This window comes from Rhinolophus ferrumequinum, chromosome 21 (assembly GCF_004115265.2).
Source record: "Rhinolophus ferrumequinum isolate MPI-CBG mRhiFer1 chromosome 21, mRhiFer1_v1.p, whole genome shotgun sequence".
NCBI lineage: Eukaryota > Metazoa > Chordata > Mammalia > Chiroptera > Rhinolophidae > Rhinolophus > Rhinolophus ferrumequinum.
The window spans coordinates 36,413,239-36,436,680 of record NC_046304.1 but is presented as its reverse complement, the minus strand read 5'-3'; the positions used below and the strand labels follow the sequence as shown (position 1 = coordinate 36,436,680).

Sequence of the window (23,442 nt, the reverse complement as noted above, 5' to 3'; positions counted from 1 at the left end):
GTTATGCTCCACATCTTTGAGGGTGGAGTGGCTACATAAATTATTTTACCCATTCACTTTTTATTTATCCCCTTAGGTATCACTCTCTGGAGTCTGAAATAATTCTGAATTATTTTACAAAGTATTAACATGTTCCACTGTTAAGTATAAAGAACACTGTCATGGAAGATAATAAAAGGTTTTTTTTAATATATATAACTTTTTAATAACCAAATAACTATTCATCCTTACACCATCCCTGTGAAATTTTACAGTTCCTCTTCTGCTACTTTTGATGTGCTATTTTTGCTTTTAGAAACTAACAAACAACAAATTTCCCCTTTCAATACTAAAATTAGATCTAGTATTTAGAATATTTCTCTGAAGTTGATATTATCTGGTAGAATTCCAACCCATGCAAGCTATAGAGATGCTGCCAAGGTACCATGATCTTAAAGCCAATGCAAGGTATTCACTCATTTCATTCATTTATTCACTCATTCAAATCACACACATATATATATGTGTATATATATGTGTGTATACACACACACACACACACACACACACATATATATATATATATATATATATTTTCTCCTTTACCAAGGCATATTTAAAATAAACTAAAATTTATAAAATTACAACACGCATACTTTAACTCGTAAGTGTGGATTTCTTCTGATGTGGTCTGCTGATGCAAAAATCCCCAGCCTTAAGTCTCAACTATATTTTATATACTAACAATATAACTTTCAACAAAGAGTGGAAGTGGCCTTTTTGAGAATCATTCACATGTTGTCCAATTCAACACACTGGGTATCTTGATAAGGATTCACCTGAACAATGTCCCTTAGACTTCAGTGTGCAGAAAAGCTCTGCCTTGAAAAACTATTATGTGGTCACTTCCCCTTTCCTCTTTACTCCTATAGAAGTAAAGCACACAGTCAAATGTGTGCTTTACTTCTATAAAGTTGGGAGGATGTTTACTGGAACATCTCTGTGTACATCTTTGAGTTAATTTTACTATCTTATCACTACCCTCCCTTTAGCTCTACTTTCTTTAGTTTTCTGGTACATTGTGTGTGTGTGTGTGTGTGTATGTGTGTGTGTGTGTATGTGTGTGTGTGTGTGTATGTGTGTGTGTGTATATATATATATATATAAGCTGTCTCAGATTGTATTTGGAAGAAGGCAGGGTAGTAGAAAATTAACATATAAATAGAGTGTGTAGTATTTTGTGAGTGGTGGTAAGTAAACCAAGCAGTACCCAGATGGAAAAACAAAAGTGAGAGAATTGCTTCTAAAAATGAAAAGTTGAGTTGATGAAAGTGCCAAAATCATTTTGAACTATTTTAGAACTTTCTGAAAACTTGGATCAAGAACTTTTATCATGTGAAATGAAAAACTGAGGAAGAGAGACAAACTTCGAAAGAAGTAAGTTCTCATTATTGATGGTATTCATGGCTATTATTCCCGAATCCAGATTAAAAGTTACGATCTTGGTCATTTTAAGACAAACTTCTTTGAACTTAAATTTGAAGAAGAAAAAAAAAAAAAATAGTCCAGACACCCCCCCACACCCATGTGATATTACTTTCCCATCTATTATCTTTCTAAAATAGACATTTTGAGACAATTTACTGATGCCCCATTTCCATCCTATAGTGTTCTCTGGTTTGACATTCAAAAAAGAGCCGGAGGCGCAGAACCTCCGCCGCTCGAGGTGAACGTCCTTTAAAGCCGCCGCCAGCCAGCGCCGCTGTAACCCCGCGTACCCGCGGGTCGCCGGCTCCTGCCCCTTTCAATCTGCGCCGACGCGGCGGCCGGATCCCGGGGACTCCCCGCGCCGGGAATCTCCCGCCAGCTGCGCGCTGCGTCCTGGCGACGGCAGGAGCACGTGGAGTGGCCGGGTAGCAAGAGCTGCAGCTCCAGCCCAGTCCAGCCCAGCGGCGAGATGGAAGGTGAGCCTCCAGCCCTCTTCTTTCTAAGGGGTCTTTGAAAAGCTCAACCAGGCACGCAGCAGAGAGAGTTCCTTTCTGAATCTCGGTTTTGCTTCTATTTATTTTTGTCAAAATTGTTTTTGCCTGTCGGTTATCATACATCTCTCATCTGTCCCCTCCCGCCCCCCACCACCTAACTTTGGAAAGTGGTAACTTCTCTGCAATTTATTAAGGCTTGTCTGTCAGACATGAGGGGTCAACTCTAAGTCTGCAGAGGAAGAATACTTAGGGGGCATCCTTGAAATGGCAGCAAAACCTAGGTCGGAATAACTAATCCTTCTGGATTTTTTTTTTCGTCCATGGCCTCAGTGTCCATTGGAATTAGGCTAATCTGAGTGACTTGTTTAGAAAGAGAGGTGGCCTTTTTTCTTCTTTCTTCTTCTATGAGTAAATGCTGTTATGTGGGAAAGGTAAATTTTAAAGTGGTTGGCACTTGCTGGTCCCTTGGAACTCAATCTTCCAGTGATCCTTCCTTACCCAAAGCAAAAATCGGGCTCATGTTCAGTTTCATTTGAATTAATTTTGAAAGTCATAAAACTATCCTCGCTTCTCAAAAGTTTTCAATATGTACTTCCTTGGGATAATTAAAATTTCACACTGCTATTGTTAATTTTTCAGTAGTTTTTTCAACAAGTGTTTCTGAAACCCTGAAAATGGCAGATGCGTCTCAAGTGGGGGGAGGTGGTGATATTTAGAAAATAAGAATCTGTGAGAAACATTCAATTAATAAATGAGATACTGATACCTAATAAACACATTAAATTGAGGGTGGCCGGTTAGCTAGGTTGGTGAGAGCGTGGTGCTGGTAACACCAAGGTTGCCGGTTCGATCCCCACATGGGCTGCTGTGAGCTGCACCCTCCTTTAAAAAAATAAATAAATAGATAATGTTAATTTGATAAATATTATGAATAGCATGGATGTTTTCCTCATGATAATCAAAGGATCTCTTACTGCCAGTGAACCTTGATCTTTGGTAGCTTTAGGTTTAGAGTACACAAAATTAAATTTTGATTAAATACTTTGGGACACAAAGATAAATATGGTAGTGCTTTTGTTTCACAATATAATTGAGTGCGGTAGTGTAGTCCTAAATCCTCCATTTGTATGTGGGTATGCTAACAATTTTTTTAACTGTCTGGCCCATATACACATTTTTTTCCTCTAAGTAGAATGCCTAGTGATAAGTCAATGAACGTATGTATTTACTATGTGGATAGAAACTTTTAAATGGCCATTATTGAATAAAGCTTCAAGTGTTTTCTCTTATGAAAAACTCTTTATGCTTTTAAATTTTAAAATTATCAGGGTTTAAAAATAACTTAAAAATTGGCACTTTGAATATTTTTAAAATGGTTTATGAAGTGTAATTTTTAACATATAAAGGTTTCACTGGCCAAGAACAGGAAAAAAAAATAGGTTGCTGTACACTGTGAGAAATAATTTTTAAAACTCTCATGCTTTAATTATTACAAATGAATTGCTGAATTTGTTTTGTGGAGTTATAAATCAGTACTCCAACACTATTTTTTCCTAATCTTAACCATTTCACTTCTCAAGAATAACGTACAGAATAGTGTAAATCCGTGGAAACTGGAGTGTTTCTCTGTAAATGTTAATACTACTGAATTAATTTATTTCATGTGAAATAAAATTAAATAGCATAACTTAGGATATTAATGCTGTAACAAAGACTTTTAGATAGCCTGGATAAAGACTTTCTGAATAAGGAAGGAATGAAAACTTATGTAGAGTTTAATTCAGAATGTACAGACTACAAATGGAAAAAGATACAATATAGAGTATAGATCGGTGATCAGCTGTGAGTTTAGATGACTAGACTAAATCCATAAATCCATAGAGATAGATGGTATATAATAGGCTTAATGCAAAAACTTCAACACTTAAATCAAAAAGTAAAAAATTCAAAAATGTTAATGATGTGAATTCAGCTATTTTAGCATCAGGTCCTTGAAGACAGAGTATTTGATGTAGTAAAGTATCTGGTTCATATATAGCCCTCCAAGATTGACTAATCTGGCTCATGTGTGTAATATTTAAAATAAAGTATTTTTATATTATCTTGATATTTTGGTCTCAGTCTAGAATAGAGATTTGACCTATATTGTATACCTCTCATTTCTTGACAATGTAAGAAAGTAGAATACTTTATGGAATACCTCTATTATCTGCCTAATTTGGTGGCCAAATTAATATGCTACAGTTTATTGTGAAATGTGAAGCTGTACAGTCAGTTATTCCTTTAGCATATAAAATCTTTTTAAATTCATTCATCTTTTCATTCATCAACAGATATTTATTGAGACTTTCTATGCGTGAAAATGTCAGATGAAATAAGCTTTTGAAATAGGAATTTTGTCATATAAAAATGAAAAGAGAATGCATATAATAAATCAGAAGCTATAACTTTTTTTCTCACAATCTGTGATCCTAAATATTTTCTATCCAAAGACTCTTTATGTTGTTAAATTTTATTCATGCTTTAATAACATCCCTTCTATTTGGTATGGGTGAGAAATGAAGTGATTCACAAATATGAATTTCACAGATATTGGCATGTTTCCCATTTAATATAAAACTTTTCTATTTAAACAATATTGGATAGAGATCTTTCTAAGTGTATTTAATACAGCCCCCTGCTTTATAAACAGGTACACAAGAGGTAACTTTATCTTGGTGACCTTGGGTCACTATTTTGACCATGAGGTAATGTGTTATTGTTCTATAGTATATTCTCACAGGGATTTTGAGCTGTGCAGAGCTGAATGCCCTCACACTAAATATTCCCAAGTTATTGTGCAATTTTTTTCTCTTTCTTGGTGTCATCTTCTACTTCTCACCAGATGGCTTTTGTGGAAGCCATTTTTCATTTCAAGTTTCCCTTCTATGCTCTGGATGGTTGAGATTTACATAGATACAGCCTCCAAATGGTAGAGTTTACTAGCCCTCCATTATAAGTGGATGAAGGATGAAATGGTAAAGTTCAAAGGAACAAAGTCACATAAAGGCCATGGGATCCTGGTAGAACATAATTTAAAAGAAATTTCTATAATTCAATATACTATTTCACACTTCGATGTCTTTGCTAAAATTTTCACTCCATTCTTTACCTGATTATGCCTACTCGTCTTTCAAGACTGTTCAGGCATCACCACCATGACCTCCTTCTGATGACCTTCCCTGGTGCCTTCTGGTGGTTACCCTAACGCAGCCCCTCACCTCCCTCCAACTAGACTAGGGACCTTTCCTTTCTGTGCATACTTCTGCTACTTGTACAGAAATTATTTATTGACTTAAGTGTTTGTTCCCCCATTGGTCTTTAAGCTTCTTATTTTTGTATGCTCAGTGCCAGGAACAGTTCCTGGGTTCATAAAAGATCCTCTGAGTTTGTTGCATTCAGTTAAGAAAGTAGTGCTGTAAAGTAATTTTATTACGTTTATTATGATGTCTTTAATTTTTGTAAGAGATTGGTGCTAGCAATTCTTTGATAGAACTCAGAAATTTTTTAAAGTGCTTAATTAAATGGTATAAAGAAAGATTAGAGAACAAAAATGTTACTGGGATTTTTGGTTAGACTGTCACTTAAAGCCAAATGTTATCTATTAACTTTATATCAGCAGATTTCAGGATGACACATTAGTCTATTGAAATATAGATCAAATATGAGCAGAAATTTGCTTTCTCAATCAGTCAGATATAGATGGTACCGTAAAATTAGCCTGAATGAGATGATTTTTTCAGCCTTAATTGAAATCTGCTTTTTGTTTCTGCATCCAAAATTAAAGTTTTTAGAGCCCCAAAAAATGGTATAAAGTAAATCAAAATAATACGGAGTTGATGTCATATTATACTGGATATGTGTCCCATGTAGGGAAGGTAAAAAAGTAGGTGTTTAATAATGGATATGAAATAGAATAAAATGCATTTATGAACAATATTACATTGTCAATAATTCGAAATCAGCTCACCTTCTGACATTTTATGTTGATGGAATTGGCAACACACATATACCTACCACAAATTATATTATTAATGAGTGTTCTTAGAGTTGAAATTTTTGTCGCATCAGGTTATTTCTGTGTTTATAAAGGAAACTTTTAAAAAAATAAGGCAAATAGAAAATATTTTAATAACATCACTGATGAAACAATACAAAACTGTATTTTCTACACTTAACTCTTAATTAAAGATTATTTAGGTACATTTCTTGCTTATTTTGGTCATTAATACACTTTCTAGACTATCAAGTTCCAAAGTGTGGGGATCTTTTTTTTTTTTTTTATCTCCAGTGATAACTAGTATCCAGCCCAGTCCCCAGCACATAGTAGAACTGAAGGCATGTTTATTGAATAAATTAGTGAATGAGTTGCTTGTGTGTTTGGTCATTGGACTATTTATTTGTTCAGCTTTTATGGAAAAGAGAGTAAGGAAAATAGTGACATTGAAACTAGTTAATTTTGCTGGTTAATTTGTCAGAGGTGCTGTTAAAGATTTGGTAGAAGAGTTTGGAATGTTGGCTAAATCTAGCGGGATGAATACTACCATCTTTTTCTAGTCCAATATTGGCTCTGCTCCAGGCAAAATAATATAATGCCTTCTAACTTTTGTATTTGCTTAAAATTTTTGCTACATTCTTTATTTCAGTGAAGCACAGCAATTTCCACAGTAAACCATTTCTTCAAATCAAATGTTTTGATTCTTAAAGTTAAGAATAACATATTTCACTTAATTTGAGTTCTTTATCACAGCACTATCAGTTCATTTGCAAAGTGATATCTGTTTGAAAGACTATTAATTATCAGAATATTTGGCACATCAGAACAATTTCCTGCAATAGTACTTATATGGACACTGTGGATATGAAAAAAAGATCATGCTTACCAAACTATAAACATATTGTATAGATGTGGAGTTACATTATAACTGATATATAATAGCTCTAGTTTGAAAACTAGAAGTAACTAATTTTCATTAGTATTTATTAGTTTTCATTAGTATTTTCATTTAGTATTTAACTTTAGACAGCTAACCATTTTTGCCATCATCTGCCTTTTCTCTGTAGTTAAGACATCACACATGCTAATATTAATAGTTGATTATATGCTTGTGTATTATGTAGACAGTACCATAAATACACGTTAGGGGATAACTAGATTTAAATCTCATTTGACTTTCATGCATATCATTTATCAAATTTTAATTCATTGAAGATTATCAATATATAAATTTATACTCTGACCTCAAAATAAAACTTTTTAACCAACTTTTTGAAAATACTAACATTTTCTAAATGTGGCTTGAGTAAGATTGTGGTTCTGCCCTATTTTTTTTCCTGTGCATATTTGTTCATGTAGAATTATTTAAGTAAGAGTATCACTAACTCTCCCATTCTGTGTATTTAATTAAGTGCCTATAAAGGCTCAGGTTAAGGTGCTTGGGAAATACTTTTGTTCGTGTAGTAATGAGCTGCTCCATAACAAGAATATATAGCATGCTACGTCATGAGCATGTACTACAAATTCTTAAAATACTTACTGTAAGATCGAGGTCTTCTTGTCTGATGTTTATGTTCAGAATTCAAGAACATGAGCAATTGTTAGATGTTTTTAGTGATCCAGCTTTGAAATGAAGATTGCTTACCATCCTCTTTCAAATTTCAGAAGATAGTTAACTAAAAACCATTCTGAAATAATAAGGTGAAACATTTGCAAGTGGTAGTAATAGTTTTTATATGTATGCATCTTTATTTTTGTCCTATTGGCAAAGAAGATAAAATACACAAATAATTTACACGTTGACCTTGATAAAATACAGCTGCATCTTTCATCCATAATTCAAAATTTTCAGTTTTTGTTTGTTAAAGCAGCCTTGTTCTGATTGTTTGACTTTTTAGTAATTATTAAATATATGTAGTAATTAGTAAATATATTTGAACTTATTATAATTGTATACTAAGGTACTCTTTTCTCTGTTTTATGTATGGTAATTCATGTAAGATTTCATTTTAAAAGATGAAATACTTCTTTTAAAAAAGTTTAGAAACTACTGGTATTCTTCAAAAATTGGGTATTCTTCAAAAATTAAGAATAGAATTAACATATGACCCAGCTATCCCACTTCTGTGTATTTATCTGAAGAATACAAAAACACTAATCTGAAAAGATATATCTACCTCTGTTTTTTGTCTTTTTTTCTGGTTTATAAATTTTTAATTACACATAGAAACGGGTTATAGAATTTTCAAACCACTAGAGGGGCACAAAGATAAAAAAAATCTAATGATGTACCTGGTCAGGAAGAAAACAGGTTTGATAGGAACAAAAGAGGACAAAATAAGTTATAGCAAATCAGTAGTCACAAAAATGTGACAAATTAAATTATCCTATGAAAAGACAGAGATTTTATCTTATGGCAGAAAAAAAATCTTATGCTCATAATAGATCATAAAAAAGATAAAACTGAAATCTATGTAATTTTACCAACAATTGTCACCCTGATAAATTAAAAAAAAAAAAGATAAAAGTAGGAAACACTTATTAACTATATGTCAGACACTGTTATAAATGCTTTTTTTTTAAATTGGGATACAGTGCGTTTTTGCAGGACCCATCAGCTCCACGTCAAGTCTTTGTTTTTAATATAGTTGTGGAGGGTGCAGCTCACTGGTCCATGTGGGAATCGAATGGTGACCCCAGCACCATGAGCGCTGTGCTCCAACCACTGAGGCAACCTGCCGCCCACCGACGGCTCAGCTCCAAGCTCAAGTCGTTGTTTCTCTCTGGCCCATGTGGGAATCGAATCCGGGACCCTGGTGTTATGAGCACTGCCTTCTAACTACTGAGCCAACCAGCTGCCCTCTAAATGCTTTATATATAGTGACTTATTTAGAGTAATTTCTTTTAAGGCTGAGGGGTGGGAACTCCTATAGTCAGAGATGCTCTCAACAGGGCCTCCTCCCCAGGCACAACAGAGTAATTTATTTAGAGCTACATCTAAAACAAGATCATAGAGAAAGTTTGCAAACAAAGGACAAACAAACAGAAAAGTATTCTTCTAAATAATTCTTTTACTAAAGAGAAAAATGATACTGTAATTACAGACTACCTGGAAATTTTATACATATATATATATGTATAAAATGTGGCCTAGGGATTAGCCTATATATGTACTAATTAGAAAGCAAGAGAGATACAAAATAAATGTACCTCTATGTTCATTGCAGTGTTTACAATAGCTGAGATATGGAAACAACCTAAATGTTCATCAGTGGATGAATAGAAAAGAAGATGTATATATACAATGGAATACTACTCAGCCATAAAAAAGAATGAAATCTTGCCATTTGCAACAACATGGATGGACCTTGAGGGTATTATGCTAAGTGAAATAAGTTAGATGGCGAAAGACAAATACTGTATGATTTCACTCATATATGGAATCTAAAAAATACAAATGAATGAACAAAGCAAAACAAAACAAAAATAAACTCATAGATGCAGAGAACAGATTGGTGGCTACTAGAGTTTGGAAAAGGGATTGGGGGTGGGTGAAATGGGTGTAGGGGATCAACTGAACGGCGATGGATGATAACTAGACTTTTGGTGGTGATCACTTTGTAGTATATGCAGACATTGAATTATAGTGTTACACACCTGAAATTTATTAATGTTATATACCAATTTTGGCTCAATAAAACAAACCCAAAAAAGCATAAAACAGAAAACAACTGGTATAAAAACAGATGCTTTCGTACTAAGTAGTCTCTGGAAGCCAGTTCAGCAAGTTCTGTAGAAATCATGACTATCAGAAATTAAACCCCTTGTCCCTTTGGCTATATAACTTCCTTGTAAGACAGAGCTTCCTAACTTTATTTTGGTACTCTGGATGTAATGCTGTACCACTCTAACCTTGAGAAATAGATGGCCCATTGACATACAAGAAATATTTGTCTAAAGCAGTCATGTGCCAGTGAATTCAAAGGCGCCCAGTGAGAGAAATTACTTAAAACTTATATAAACTACCATTCTCTACCGCTCTTGGTTTGTGAATCATTTCAGCAGGACAAAAGAGTTTATGGATTATCAACACCAACACACTCTGCTACCATGAAAACAAAATTTCCCAGAATTAATGGAAATATTTTTGTGAGTGGATAAAAGAATTAGAATGAGACCATTTAAAATTTTTCATGCATTCCGAAAATAAAATTGTGGACTTGTTTGGTAAACAATAATTCAGTATAAAATAGACCCTTGGAATTTATGAATAAAACTTGTTTTGATTCTTTGTGAGTGACCCTGAAGGGATACAACAATACATGGTTATTTGTAAATGTTACGGCTTTTGTAAAGATTTAAGTAGGATAATGTATATAAAAGTCCCAGCTCAAATTCTAAGTCATGGGGCTGAGAGACTAGAGTATACGAACGAGTATATAGCTTCTAAGTTAGCCAAGCCAACAGCATCCATGCACATCTTAATAAAAGGAATTTGGAGAATCTCAAAGGACTTCACAGTTAGCAGTGCTTATAAACCTTACAGGTATTACTCTATACGATGATGCTTGGTGATTGTATGATGACCCCTTAAAGTATTCCATGGTCAATCTCATAGTTCAACAAGAATTAGGTGGGACATAAAAACAAAACAAAATTTGTTTTTATCAACAGAACACTCTTTTATACTAAAATCTTATGTGGGACACTTGAGAAGGGGGGAAGAAGGCAAGAGACCACTGCTAGGCCTACCTAGCTGTTGGCCCTTTTCTTCCCCTGACACAGATCCGTACTTGTGGCAGTCCTCTGGAACCCTGGAGCTCCATAGAACCCATTTTGAAAACTAATGATTCAGACTGTTGTATGTTTTCTTTACCGGTAACCTTGCCTCTTTCCATCCATGTTGAGGGTTGCTGCCAGAATGATCTTCCTAAAATAGCAAGTTACTCCCCTACTCAAAAACCATTTTAGGGGTGGCCGGTTAGCTCAGTTGATTAGAGCGTGGTGCTGGTAGTATCGAGGTTTCCAGTTCAATCCCCGCATGGGCCACTGTGAGTTGTGGCCTCCTTAAAAAAACCCAAAAAACAGAAAAAACACACAAAAAACCATTTTAAGTATGTCTTAGTTGGGTATTTCAGATAATCCACATGTAGCTTCAATATTCCTTGTATCCTCTGTCCCCTCACATTGTTATTCTGGACTGCTTAGTTTTCCCTGAACATGCATTGGTTTTCCTAACTCCCCATTTTTCTAATGCTATTCAAATTCAACAAATCCAAAAATGAACTCATTGTCCTTCCAACTCAACCAACTTCTCCTGACTTTTCAACACTGTTAGCATCACCATCATGCCAATTGAAATCCTCACTCATCCATTATGGTCTATCCCAAATGCCATCTCTTAGGAAGCCATCCCTCATTTTAGGTTGGAATCTCTCCCTTTTTTGAAACTCAGTAACCTTTTATGTCCTTCTAATGACTGCTAGAACCTAACTCCATTTTATGTGTAAAGATAAAGTATTTTTGCATGGTTTTAATACAATCTAAATTGTCTAAGAATGCACCTACTATATAAGAGATGATTCTTTGTTTAGGTCAGAGCCGAGACTTTTTAGCCATTATTGATGAAATCTTTGTCGTTCTGCATTTTCAGCTCTTCCATTCATGGTGACTCTACAAATATATCTGACTACCGTATTATTATGTCTTCTAGAATAATTGTTCTGGTATATTTACAAGTTGAAATACAAAGTATCTTATCATTGATTTCACCTTTATATTATAGTTAGGTTCTTTTTTTTTTAAACTTGTATGTGTGGATAGGTTATATTTAATTCACAATGGTAAAAGAGGTATTATAAAATATTTTTTTCTAAAAGGAGGACACTTGGTCTTGGTAAGGTTGAGAACCACTGTAAGTTTACTATACTCAAGAGACCAGCCATAGCCTAAATAAGATAATGTGTACAAAAATCAATCATCTTGCATTATACTAGACACTAAATTTTTTTAACTTTTAACTTTTTTTAACTTTAGTATAATATTTGCATTATACTAAAGTTAAAGTCCAGCAAATGTTCAGTTCATAAATCATGTATAAAGATCCTTTGGAGTCTTGCTCATCTAAATATGGTCTGTAGACCAGCAGCATTGGCAACTGGGAATTGTTACAAATACAGGCTCTAAGGCCAGAGGTGCTGAATCCGAATCTGCATTTTAACAAGGTTCCTAAGGAATTCTTGTGGACATTAGAGCCTGATAAGTGTTGCCCACTGTCTGAGAAGTATCAGTGCAATTTATCATCACTCTTGTAGCACATTATGGATTAGTGGTGGACCATCTTTATGTTTGTATTTAGGACATATTTTTTTATTGTTTAAATGCTGAGTTTAAAAAATAGTTGAACAACAAAAGCTTTATAACATTTAATTTTGACTCACCTTGTAATACAACATTTGTAACACAATATAAGTCAAAAGTCAGAAATCTTCATTCTTTATTCAAAAAATATTCATTTAATACCTGTTATGTGCTGTGTATGCAAAATATTGGCAATACAGTGGTGAACAAGACAGACAGTGCTTTTGCCCTCATAGAATTTACAGTTAGGTGAGGAAGATGGACCCCCAAAAAAGTAAATAACAAATGAAATAATTAAAATTATGCTACGTGCTAGGAAGGCAATACAGTGCTAATGTGGAGAATAATGGTCAGGGGCAGGGTTGGTGACCCTCTGCTCTAAGAAAGAGGTGTGGCTGGAGATAGAACTTTGGTTATCCTCAGCACATGGATGATACTTAATGCCATGGGAATGAATGGGATCACCTAAAGAGAGAATGTATTATGAGAAAGGGGTGCTCAAGATTGAGCCCTGAGAAACATCTTATTTAGGTGGTCAGGTAGAGGAGGAGGAGCGGGCAAAAGAGAAAGAGCAGCCGGGCAAGACAGGAGGAAAATGAGCAGAGTGTGGTGTAATGGAATTCAAGAGACGGGAGTGTTTCAAGAAGGAGTGGGTGGTCAGCTATGTTGAATATTGCTGAAAAATCAAGTAAGGTGAGGACAAAAAGTGTGAGTTGGTTTTGGCAACGTAAAACCTGCTAGTGACCTTAACAAAAGTGGTTTCTGTGGAGTGGTGGGGATGGAAACCAAATTGAAGTGGTTAAAGCAGGAATGGGAATAGAGACAGCAGAAATACTGAAACAAATCATTTTTTCCAGAGGTTAGCTAGGATGTGAGGCAGAGAAATAAGTAGGTTGTTGCTGGAGAGAAATGTGAATCAAGAGATTTTGTTTGTTTGTTTTTGTTTTCCAAAGATGAACGACACTTAAAAATCCCTGTAGCCTAAGTATGGAGAAAAAAAAAAAAGCCTAAGTATGGAAAAACCCTTGAAATTCAAACTTGTTTTCAAAAGTGGGAAGATACTGTTATAATTGCATTTCTAAGGTTTGGAATTTTAGATATTTGAGAATGAATGTTCAGTAGATTTTTTTTGTAATTAAAAAATAACTTATACAAGTAGTACCCATGTCTTACGTAGATAGGTTGATTAATTTTTTACCGATATACACTATGGGATCTGACAATTAAGTTTGCAAACTCATCCTAGAAAAAGTGCTACATACCTCATTGCTGAATATCACTACAGTCACCTCTGAAGTACTCCCCTTGGGAATCTAGGCACCGATGCCAGTGCCTAGTCCACCCTTCAAAGCAATTGTGGAACTCTTTTTCTGGAATAGTCATCAGAGTTGTTGTCATATTACCCTTGATGTCCTGAATGTCATCAAAATGTCGTCCTTTCAATATTTCCTTTATCTTTGGGTAAAGAAAGAAGTCATTGGGGACCAGATCAGGTGAGTAGGGAGGATGTTCCAATACAGTTATTGGTTTACTGGCTAAAAACTCCCTCACAGACAGTGCTGTGTGAACTGGTGCATTGTCGTGATGCAAGAGCTATAAATTGTTGGCGAAAAATTCAGGTCGTTTAACTTTTTCATGCAGCCTTTTCAGCACTTCCAAATAGTAAACTTGGTTAACTGTTTGTCCAGTTCATAATGAATAATCCCTCTGACATCAAAAAAGGTTAGCAACTTCATTGGAATAAGTTCATGAACTTAATTGTCAGACCTCATGCACACCTTCCAGATCAAGATATGGAATGTTCACATCACTCCAGAAGGTTCTCTTGTGTCCATTTATAATTAATATACCCTTTTGCCCCAAGTTAAACATTATTCAGGCTTCCATCATCATAGATCAGTTTTCCATCGTAGATCAGTGTTCCATATTAAAGGAATCATACACTATGTGCTTTTTGGTGTCTAGCTTCTTTTGATCAACATACTCTTTTGAGATCCATCCATATTGTTTCATTTATTGGTAGTTCATAATCTTTCATTGTTTAGTGTGAATATACCACAGCCTGTTTATTCATTCAACTGTTGATGGACATATGATTGTTTCCAGTGTTTGTCTATACTGTGAACATTCTTATGCATGTCTTTTAGTGGACATATATATTCATTTCTCTTGGACATATATCTAGGACTAGCATTTCTGGGTCATAGAGTAGGTGTATATTTAGCTTTGATACTGCCCAACAGTTTCCAAAGAGGTTGGGCTTTTCCCTCCCACTAGCAATGTCTGAGCGTTCCAGTTGTTCCACATCTTGCTAACACTTGCTATTGTCAATCAGTCTTTTTCATTTTAGCCATTTCGGTGAGTGTGTAATGGTATTTCACTGTGGCTTTAATTTGCATTTTCCTGATGAGTAATGATGTTGTGTACCTTTACATATGTTTATTGGTCATTTGAATATCCTTTTTCTAAGCAGAGGCTGTACAGCCTAAATAGGGGAATATTGAGGGAAATTCTAGCATCAGGTGGCAGGGGGAGAAGAGTTAAATTAGTTAAGATATCCAGTCCATTTCTAATATTCTAATTTCATTTGTTATAGGATCATTTTCCATGATCCTATAGAACAGTTCTTGTGGTGGCAAGATTCCAGGATTAATTATATGTGGTAGTAATAAAGAAAACTGGTGAAGGACCTTACAGAAATAGTAGCTAACACTTCTGTGCCACATTTATAGTCCCAAAGTGTTAATGTTGCAATCGTGAATACATTTTTTTTTAGTGAGTGACTCAGTTTCCAAAGCTTTTAGTTAAAAAGTAAAAATGAAAATTTTAGACAAGAGAAGCTCTTTTTTTTTTTTTTTTTTTTTTTAAAGAGGCATGGGGATAGGGGAGTTAGTTTACTGTTATGAAAATAAAGGGGAATGTCAGTGTTCAGAGACAGCTTTCTTGGCAGCTGTCAGGCACCAGTGCTGCTGGCAGCTGGCAAATTCAGTGCAGGAGTCTTTCTGAGGTTTGACATTTTGCTCTCCTTTAGCACCTACACTTCCTACTGGGAAAACAGACCAGCCAGTGGAAATCTGATCTCTGAAACTAAAAGTATAATTTAGTTAGCTGGTGTTCTTAATTCTTAATTGAATGAAAATTACTTAACAATATAAAAATAAAGGCAAGTTTATAACCATTCAAGTTAAAAATATGATTACAGATTTTGTTGCTAATGTAAATATTTGGTTTTGTTCATGGAGAGTTTATATTAGAGGTAAAAACATTCATGTGAATTTTTATGAAATCTTAATTGATCAGATGCCTGCCCTTCCAAGTTTAAATTTTATTTGTAATCTACCCTCCTTCATTTTGCAGCACATAAAATGCTGGAATCTGAGAAAAATCTTGGTATAACAAAAATTCTAACTAGTGAAGTTTTTTAAATGACGTCATTTTAAAAATGAAAAGAGAATCTGAAGGAATAATAACAAACCTGAAATTGTCATGTATCAGTAAGCATGTGATGAAGGCTTGTTTTCAGTACTGGTAGAAAACAATTTGAGACTGCTAGTAAAGCTTTGAATTTGTAGAGTGCTTTGGAAAGCTACAAAAGAAATAACCCTTAACTTTTATAGCCCAATATATTTGTCAGCTATCTCAATAATAGAATAGTTATACCTTTTACAAGATTTGTTATTTAAGAGGTAAAGTGTCAGTGGAAAACACTAGTGATTTAATTAAACCTTAAAACACGTCAGCAGTTCGGTTATGTAGTTGTGGGAAGGTCATAAGGGCAAATGATATGAGGGTGTTAACTAGGGTTTTCTGCTAGATAATTTTAGCTTTTAAATGAGATAAAAAAATGGTTTTATCTAATGATACCAAAAAATCCTACTGGAAACATGATGCCACGTATATATTTGTATATATGCATATAAATACATTTTAAAATATTTTATCTGGATGTTTTTGCATCATGTGGTGGTTATTTTTTTACCCTCTGAAAAATCACATTAATTTTTCAATCAGTCAAATTTGTAAAATGTTTCGTATGAAAGGTGCCATCTAGATGCTTTATAGTTTTGATAACTGCATTAAGGGAAATCACAACTTTCTCCTGAAATTCCAGTTATAAGAATTTTGGAAATATTGATAGAAAATGGTCATTGTTAAGCTGTTTCCTGGTATAATATCTTAAAATTTGTAGTTGATATTTAATTTTTATTTTAATTTTACATGATTTGATTTATTTCTTTTTTCCTGATGCAGAGTTTTAATGTTTCTTTTAAAGTTATAACTTTGCAGTGGTGGTATCCCAAGCGGCAGTGAGATAGTCTAAAATCTAGAACAGTGCTGTTTGGTAGAACTTGCTGCAATGACGGAAATGTTTTTTGTGCTGTCCAACAGAGTAGCCACTAGCCATATGTTCTCTGAGTACTTAAAGTGTGGCTGGTATGACTGAGAAACTAAAATTTTAATTTTAATTAATTTAAACTTAAATATCCCATGTGGCTAGTGGCTACTCTATTAGACAGTACAATATTAGTATTAGTAATAAATCTAGAGCAGAGCTTGGCAAACTTTTTCTGTAAAGGACCAGATAATAACTGTTGTAGGCTTTGCGAGTCATACAGTCTGTGTTGTAACTACTCACCTGTGCCGCTGGAGTCTGAAAGCAGCCATACACAACACGTAAATGAATGGATTTGGCTGTGTTACCATAGAACTTATGGACACTGAAATTTGAATTTCATATAGTTTCCAAGTGGCATGAAACAATATTCTTCTGATTTTTTCAACCACTTAAAAAATATAAAAACCATTCTTAGTTCACAGGCCACACAAAAACAGGTGGTAAACTGTAGTTTGTAGAACCTTGATCTAGAGTGTTCATAAGGATCAACGATAAAGATAAAAATTCATGTGTTTATTCAACAAATATTTATTGAGTGTCCATTGTGAGTGAGCACTATTTTGGGAGCTGAAGATACAGCAAAACATAAATCAAATATACAGACAACATCCCTGTTCTCACGGACCTTACATTCTCGTGCGGGGAGACAGATAAAAACAAAAATGACCAAAAATAAGTCAGGTGATGACAATGAAGAAATTTTATGAAGAAAAATAAAATAAGGTAAGAGAAAAGAAGGTGGCAATGGAGTTTGGTAAGGTGACTTTTAGACACATACCTGAGTGAAGAGAGGAAGTGGGCCAGGTGTCTAGCTGGGGGAAGAGCATTCTGGTCAGAGGGAAAGGTAAGTTCAAGGCCCTGAGTCAGGAGCATGCATTACTTATTCAAGTAACAGGAGAAATGCAGAAAGTTGATGAGATTTATATTTCAACAAAATTAACCCACTTTGGAATTCTTCCATCATCTGTACCAGATGTGTATAAACATCAGTACAGGAAACTATATTTCTATCAAAAGCAATATACAGACCCTTCCTCCTTAGCTGTTTAGAGCATTCTTTTGGAAAATATTTTAAAGCTATGTTGACTGCCAGCACATTGAAAAGACCCCACTAGACTGCCTCAAATGGAAATTTTTCAGGGTTTATTTTTTTATTTTTTTGGACTGAAGTGTAAAGAAATGACAAAATGGCCCATTAAAACTGAATAGGTTTTGCTGCTCTTAGAAATATTTAACAGGTTTCTGGTCTTTAGTTGGGAATTCCTTCACCATCTATCCACTACTGGGCTTCATATTTTTATAAAGATCATTAATGGGGAAATGTACTTCAATCTATTTTGTCCTTGTGTTTTAAGTATTTTTTAGTACCTAAGAAGGCCATCGATATGTCCTGATTATAGATGGTTTAAATGTCTCCTTTTAATTCTGAATACTAAGGTAGTCACAATCTCCTCCCTGACACTGTGTTCAGTTACTTCTGGTGTTATTTACAGCACACAAAGGCCATTTGAAAAAATATTGAGAACTATTTACATGTCATTGTCAGAGAATTTTTAAGGGCTCAAGGGACCAGGACCTTTTTCCTTTAGGTCACCAAATCAAAAGCCAACTTGCTCTGTACTAACTAAAAGATGTTTTCACATGAAAGTTGCTCATGTGAAACCTTTGAGCTAGTTTTCTTTCTTTTTCTGTTAAGAATCCCTTTAGTGTGCAATTAAAAGTTTCACAGGTAGCTTTTTTTTTACACTTAAAAGAAAACAACACTATCAAACTTAGAGAAAAGATACAATTCAGTACAAGAAACTATTTTTTTCTGGAAATTTTGAGAGTAGCTGACATGGTACCCTATCACCTTTGAATACTTTAGTGTTTATGTTCTATCTTCTCCTGCATAACCACAAAACAACCATCAAAATCAGGAAATTGACATTGATAAATTACTACCATTTAATCCTCGGACCCCATCCACACTGCTCCAGTTGTTTCTCTAACATCCTTTACTGCAGAAGGATTCAGCTCACAATCACACATGGTGTTTATTTGACATAACTCTTCACTCTCCTTCAGTCTGGAACAGTCCGTCAGTCTTTCATGACCTTGACACTTCTGAGGATTACAATTCAGTTATTTTGTAAACTGTTCCTCAATTAGAGTTTGTTTGTTTTCTCATGATTAGATTCATGTTATGCATATTTGGCTGGAATATCCCAGAAATGATGTTGTGTTCTCTTCATTATCAGGTGGCACATAATTTTCATTTGTTGCATTACTGATGCTGATCGCTTTGCTCAGGCACAGTAGTGTCCGCCAGGTTCAGTTCTCTACTCTATAGTTACTCTTTATCTTTAATGAGTGTTTTGGGGAGAAGCACTTTGAAACTATATAAATATTCCATTCATCATCAGACTTTCAATTTATTCACTTATAAGTGTCAATATGGACTCACGAATTTCTCTTTTTTCAATGGGTTATAATCCAGTACTATCATTATTATTATTTTGTGCTCCCTTGTTGCAGATTTGGCCAATGGAAACCCATCAGGATGATTTCTATATCCCCTTCATTCTGTGAGCATTTCCTTGCTTTCTGGACAATAAAATGTTCCAGACTCATATTTTCCCCAACCCTGGAATCACCGTTTCTCCAGGAAGCCTGTTTCTTTTAAGTGGAGAATATTTACAAGTTAATATCTGGATGCTAGAAGCTATTTTAGTGTCACTGCTCACTGGTGTTCTCAGTGAACGGGTGAGGAACTATACACCTATATAGGTGTATATATACCTATACATACACATATACACACGTATGCATATTTCATATCTTTTTATATATAGTAGAAGCCTGCGTTTATGCCAGTATTCCTGTTTCCAATACAGTACCACATGTTTTCATATTTGTAACTCCTCTGACAGAGAAAAATCTGGCTCATTATCTTTATTATATTTACTTATTTGATCAATCCTTTATATAACCAGTCATCCATTGCTACTACTGTATCCTTCTCAGCTCAGGTGCTCTCCTTGCCTCATTTGGGTTCTGAAATCCTGTACCAGGGTCACTGTTCTATGTGGACACTTCTCTCAATTGCTTGGGCTCTGACACCCCCATGCAAGGCTGCCTCTAATATGTGGGTGCCACCCCACTCATGTTTTGACACTTTGCACTAGACCACTCCCATGCATAGAAGCTCTCCCCACTCCATCTGGGCTCCATGGTGTTAGCCCCCACTGTTCCCAGGTGGGTGCCTTGCTCACCCTGTTTAGTGTCTGAAACCCCACACCAGACCGCCCCCATGAATGGATGCCTTCTTCACTATGCTTAGGTTCTGACTCCTCATGCTAAGTTGTACCTTAGCTTCATACCTCCTTCATCTTTCTCAGACTCCAATACTCCAAGTCAGGCAATTCTCCTGCCTGAATACCCTTCTTATCCTACTCAGTCTCTGACTTCCCATGCTTTCTGCCTTCCATGTAGACTCCCTCTTCACCTCCTTCAGACTGCGCATCCCACATAGGCACACTCCTCATGCTGGTGGGTTCCCAGTAGCCTGCCCTAGGCTGTCCCCTTTCTTTGCATGGCCATTCCTCTCACCCATCTTGGGTTTTGACACCAATACCAGACTACCCCTTTGCTTATTTTAAAAATATATGTACTTTCCTTGCCTTTATGCTTTGCCGCTAACATCTAATGGGTGAAGTGTTAAATTTTAAAAATTTGAATAGAATGTAAGTACAGTGACTATTTTTTTAAATTAATGTTACCAGATTATAGTATAGAATATTTAAAATCAGTACTATCCTAAACAGTTTTGGATATCTGATTACCATTAAAATAAAGAACAAAGGTGATTTTCAATTTCTAGTAAGGAAGGTTTTACCTTCTATTGAACCAACCTTCCAACAAATAATTGTAGATTCTGGACAATATATGAAAAAATATCTATTACCTGAAGACATTGGGAAATGACAAAACCAACCTGTTTTATCGGGGGATTTTTTGCCCAAGGGTAGGCCCTAGTTTTAGCCTTAGGGTGACCAAAACTTGAGTAGATAATACACAGTTTTACTGACTTAAAAAACCATAGCAACCACAGGATCTGTGAAGCAAGGAAGGGAATCCTGAAATAGAGAAGAGAGAACGTTTTTGTGTATAAATTATCTGGCTGACCCAAATCTCTAGCTGATCCTTGAAATATACATCTATGGGTCAAATTCTGAGCAGCCCATTTGAGGCTTAAATAACAGAAATTTATGTTTTTGTAAGGGTGACTGACTTGTTTCAATTTCCCTGGGACTGTAAAAGTTCGATGGCCTGGGAAACCCTCAGTCCCAGGCATACTAGGACAACTGGTTATCGTAGCTCTGCCCACCACAAGTGAGACAGAATTTGAGTTTGAGTATAGGCAATTTAACTACATCTTTTAAAGAGTAAAATAAACAAGCAAAACTCCCATATTCTTCAAAGGAACATAAGAGAATCCAGAAATTCTGTAACATATCTTTTACAATGTCCAGGGTACTATCCAAAATTATTAGGTCATATGAAGAAGCAAGAAAATGTGAATCATACTCAAGAGAAAAGGAAATCAATGGTGACTAACCCCAAGATGACATAGATATTGGAATTGGAAGACAAGGATCTTAAACAGATATAATATTTATACTCAAAGATGTAAAGGAAAATATGCTTGTAATGAATTTACAAATAAGAAATCTCAGCAGGGAAACGATAAAAAAGAAAATGGAAAATTCCAATATCTGAAACAAAAAACTCACTGGGCAGACTTAACAAATTAAGATGACAAAAGAAAGAGTAAGTGGATTTGAAGATATCAGTGAAAGTAGACTAAAAAACAGAGAAAATAACACAGGGCGGGAGGAGGAACAGAGTCTCAGGGAACTGTGGAAAAATATGTAAAAGTTTAACATACATGTAATTGAAGTCCTAGAAGGAAAGGAAGAGTATGGGGGAGAAAAAGTTTTTGAAGAAATACTGGCTGAAAATTTCTCAAGTTTGGTGGGAAACATAATTTTACAAATAAGTTCAGTGAATCAAGTGGGATGAATTCAAATAAAATCACACTAAGCATGTCATGGTCAAACTGCTGAAAACCAAAGGTAAAGAGAAAATCTTGAAAGCACTCAGAAAAAAAAGAATTTTACACACACACGCACACCAATACAAAGCATCACTGACTTCTCATCCGAAACAATAGAGTCTAGAAGAGTGGAAGGCTAAAGATATTTCCAAATAAATGGAAACTAATTTGTCACACAGTGGCATTACTAAAAATTCTAAAGAAAGATGATACGAGATGGGAACTCAGATCTTCATGAAAAAAATCAAAAGCATCAGAAATATTAAGTATATGGATAAATACAAAGTACTATTGTTTCCTCTTAATGTCTTTAAAATACAATTGCTGTGTAGATAATTCCTTGTATTCTCTTTGAGGCACTTTTTAGAGAGGATATAGAAAAAGAATCGTCCTGCTCTAAAGAGGAAATTTGCTGCTAAAGCTTCCAAAATAATATCCTCATTAAATTTAGGATGCTCAATTCTGAAAAAAATTTTTACGCTAAGCAGCTAATATTTATAATTGTTTACTTTTCAGATATAAAACCAAATGTGGAACTGAAAAGCCCTCAGGAGCAGTCTGTGCCCACAGGTAACATGAGGTCTTTCCTCTCTAGAAATATAACTTTACTGAAAATACCAAAGAAAGAGGAACATTCTAATTGCAGTAAAAATGCTGTGGAAATGTGTTGGGGTTGTCTCCTCCTGATACAAAAATAATTCATCCATTTAGATCATACAAGTTCTTTGACATCATAGGGCCGAACCACATAACCCACCTAATTAATGTTAATCACTGTTTTTTTTCCCTTTTTTCAACTGATTGGTTTGAATAAAGACAGTTTTTGTTGAATAACATAGTAGCTTGTATTTGAACAACCTGTACTTTTCACTCTAGAATAGTGGTCAGCAAACTTTTTTTGTAAAGGACCAGGTAGTAAGTATTTTAGACTTTGTGAATCACATATGGCCTCTGTTGCATATACCTCTTTACGCTTTTTATAACCCTTTAAAGATGTAAAAACCATTCTACCTCTTGGGACCATACAAAAACAGGCCATGGCTAGATTTCGCCCTCACACCATAGTTTGCTGACCCTTGCTCCAGAATAAATTATAAACATTTAAAATAATTTATTTCCTAAAAATAACTTGATTGATTAACTCACTTTGAATCACAGCTTATGCTGTATTACAAAATTTATCATTTAAGTGTCTTTTATGTGTTACTGTGAGTTGTAACTTTATATTTTAATTGAACCTGTACCTCATATTAGTTGTTCAGGTATGCACTTTATATTAGTCATTTCAGGATTGAGAAAAGTGAACCATTGTTTAAAACACAGTCTGAGAGTTCCTAGAGCATATGTTATACAGACATTAGAAACTTTACCTATTTATAAATCCAAACATGAGTCCATGATGACCACATTTTAGGGACCGCTTAGTCATTTATGGAATATGTTTTCATTTTACTCCTGCATTCCTGTAAAAGTCCTATTCCATGTGTTCAGTCATGGCTGCACCTGAACAGAACGCCACTCCAGAATTTCTAGTCACTTTTCCTACTTCAGCCCAGCTTCAGCGCCACAGGATTCATTGTCTGACTATTGG

At 34.9% G+C, this 23,442-nt stretch overlaps 1 protein-coding gene across 1 annotated transcript in view; it reads left to right on the top strand.

Moving 5' to 3' along the window:
• Positions 1–1,282: 1,282 nt before the first annotated feature.
• Positions 1,283–23,442, top strand: part of IKZF3 (IKAROS family zinc finger 3) — a 76,643-nt gene continuing 54,483 nt past the window's right edge. Inside the window, exons 1-3 of the mRNA XM_033091849.1 lie at positions 1,283–1,416; positions 1,648–1,943; positions 22,368–22,421. Coding sequence (XP_032947740.1) covers positions 1,937–1,943; positions 22,368–22,421 — 61 coding nt within the window. The 5' untranslated portion in view covers positions 1,283–1,416; positions 1,648–1,936. The remainder of the gene's footprint in view (positions 1,417–1,647; positions 1,944–22,367; positions 22,422–23,442) is intronic.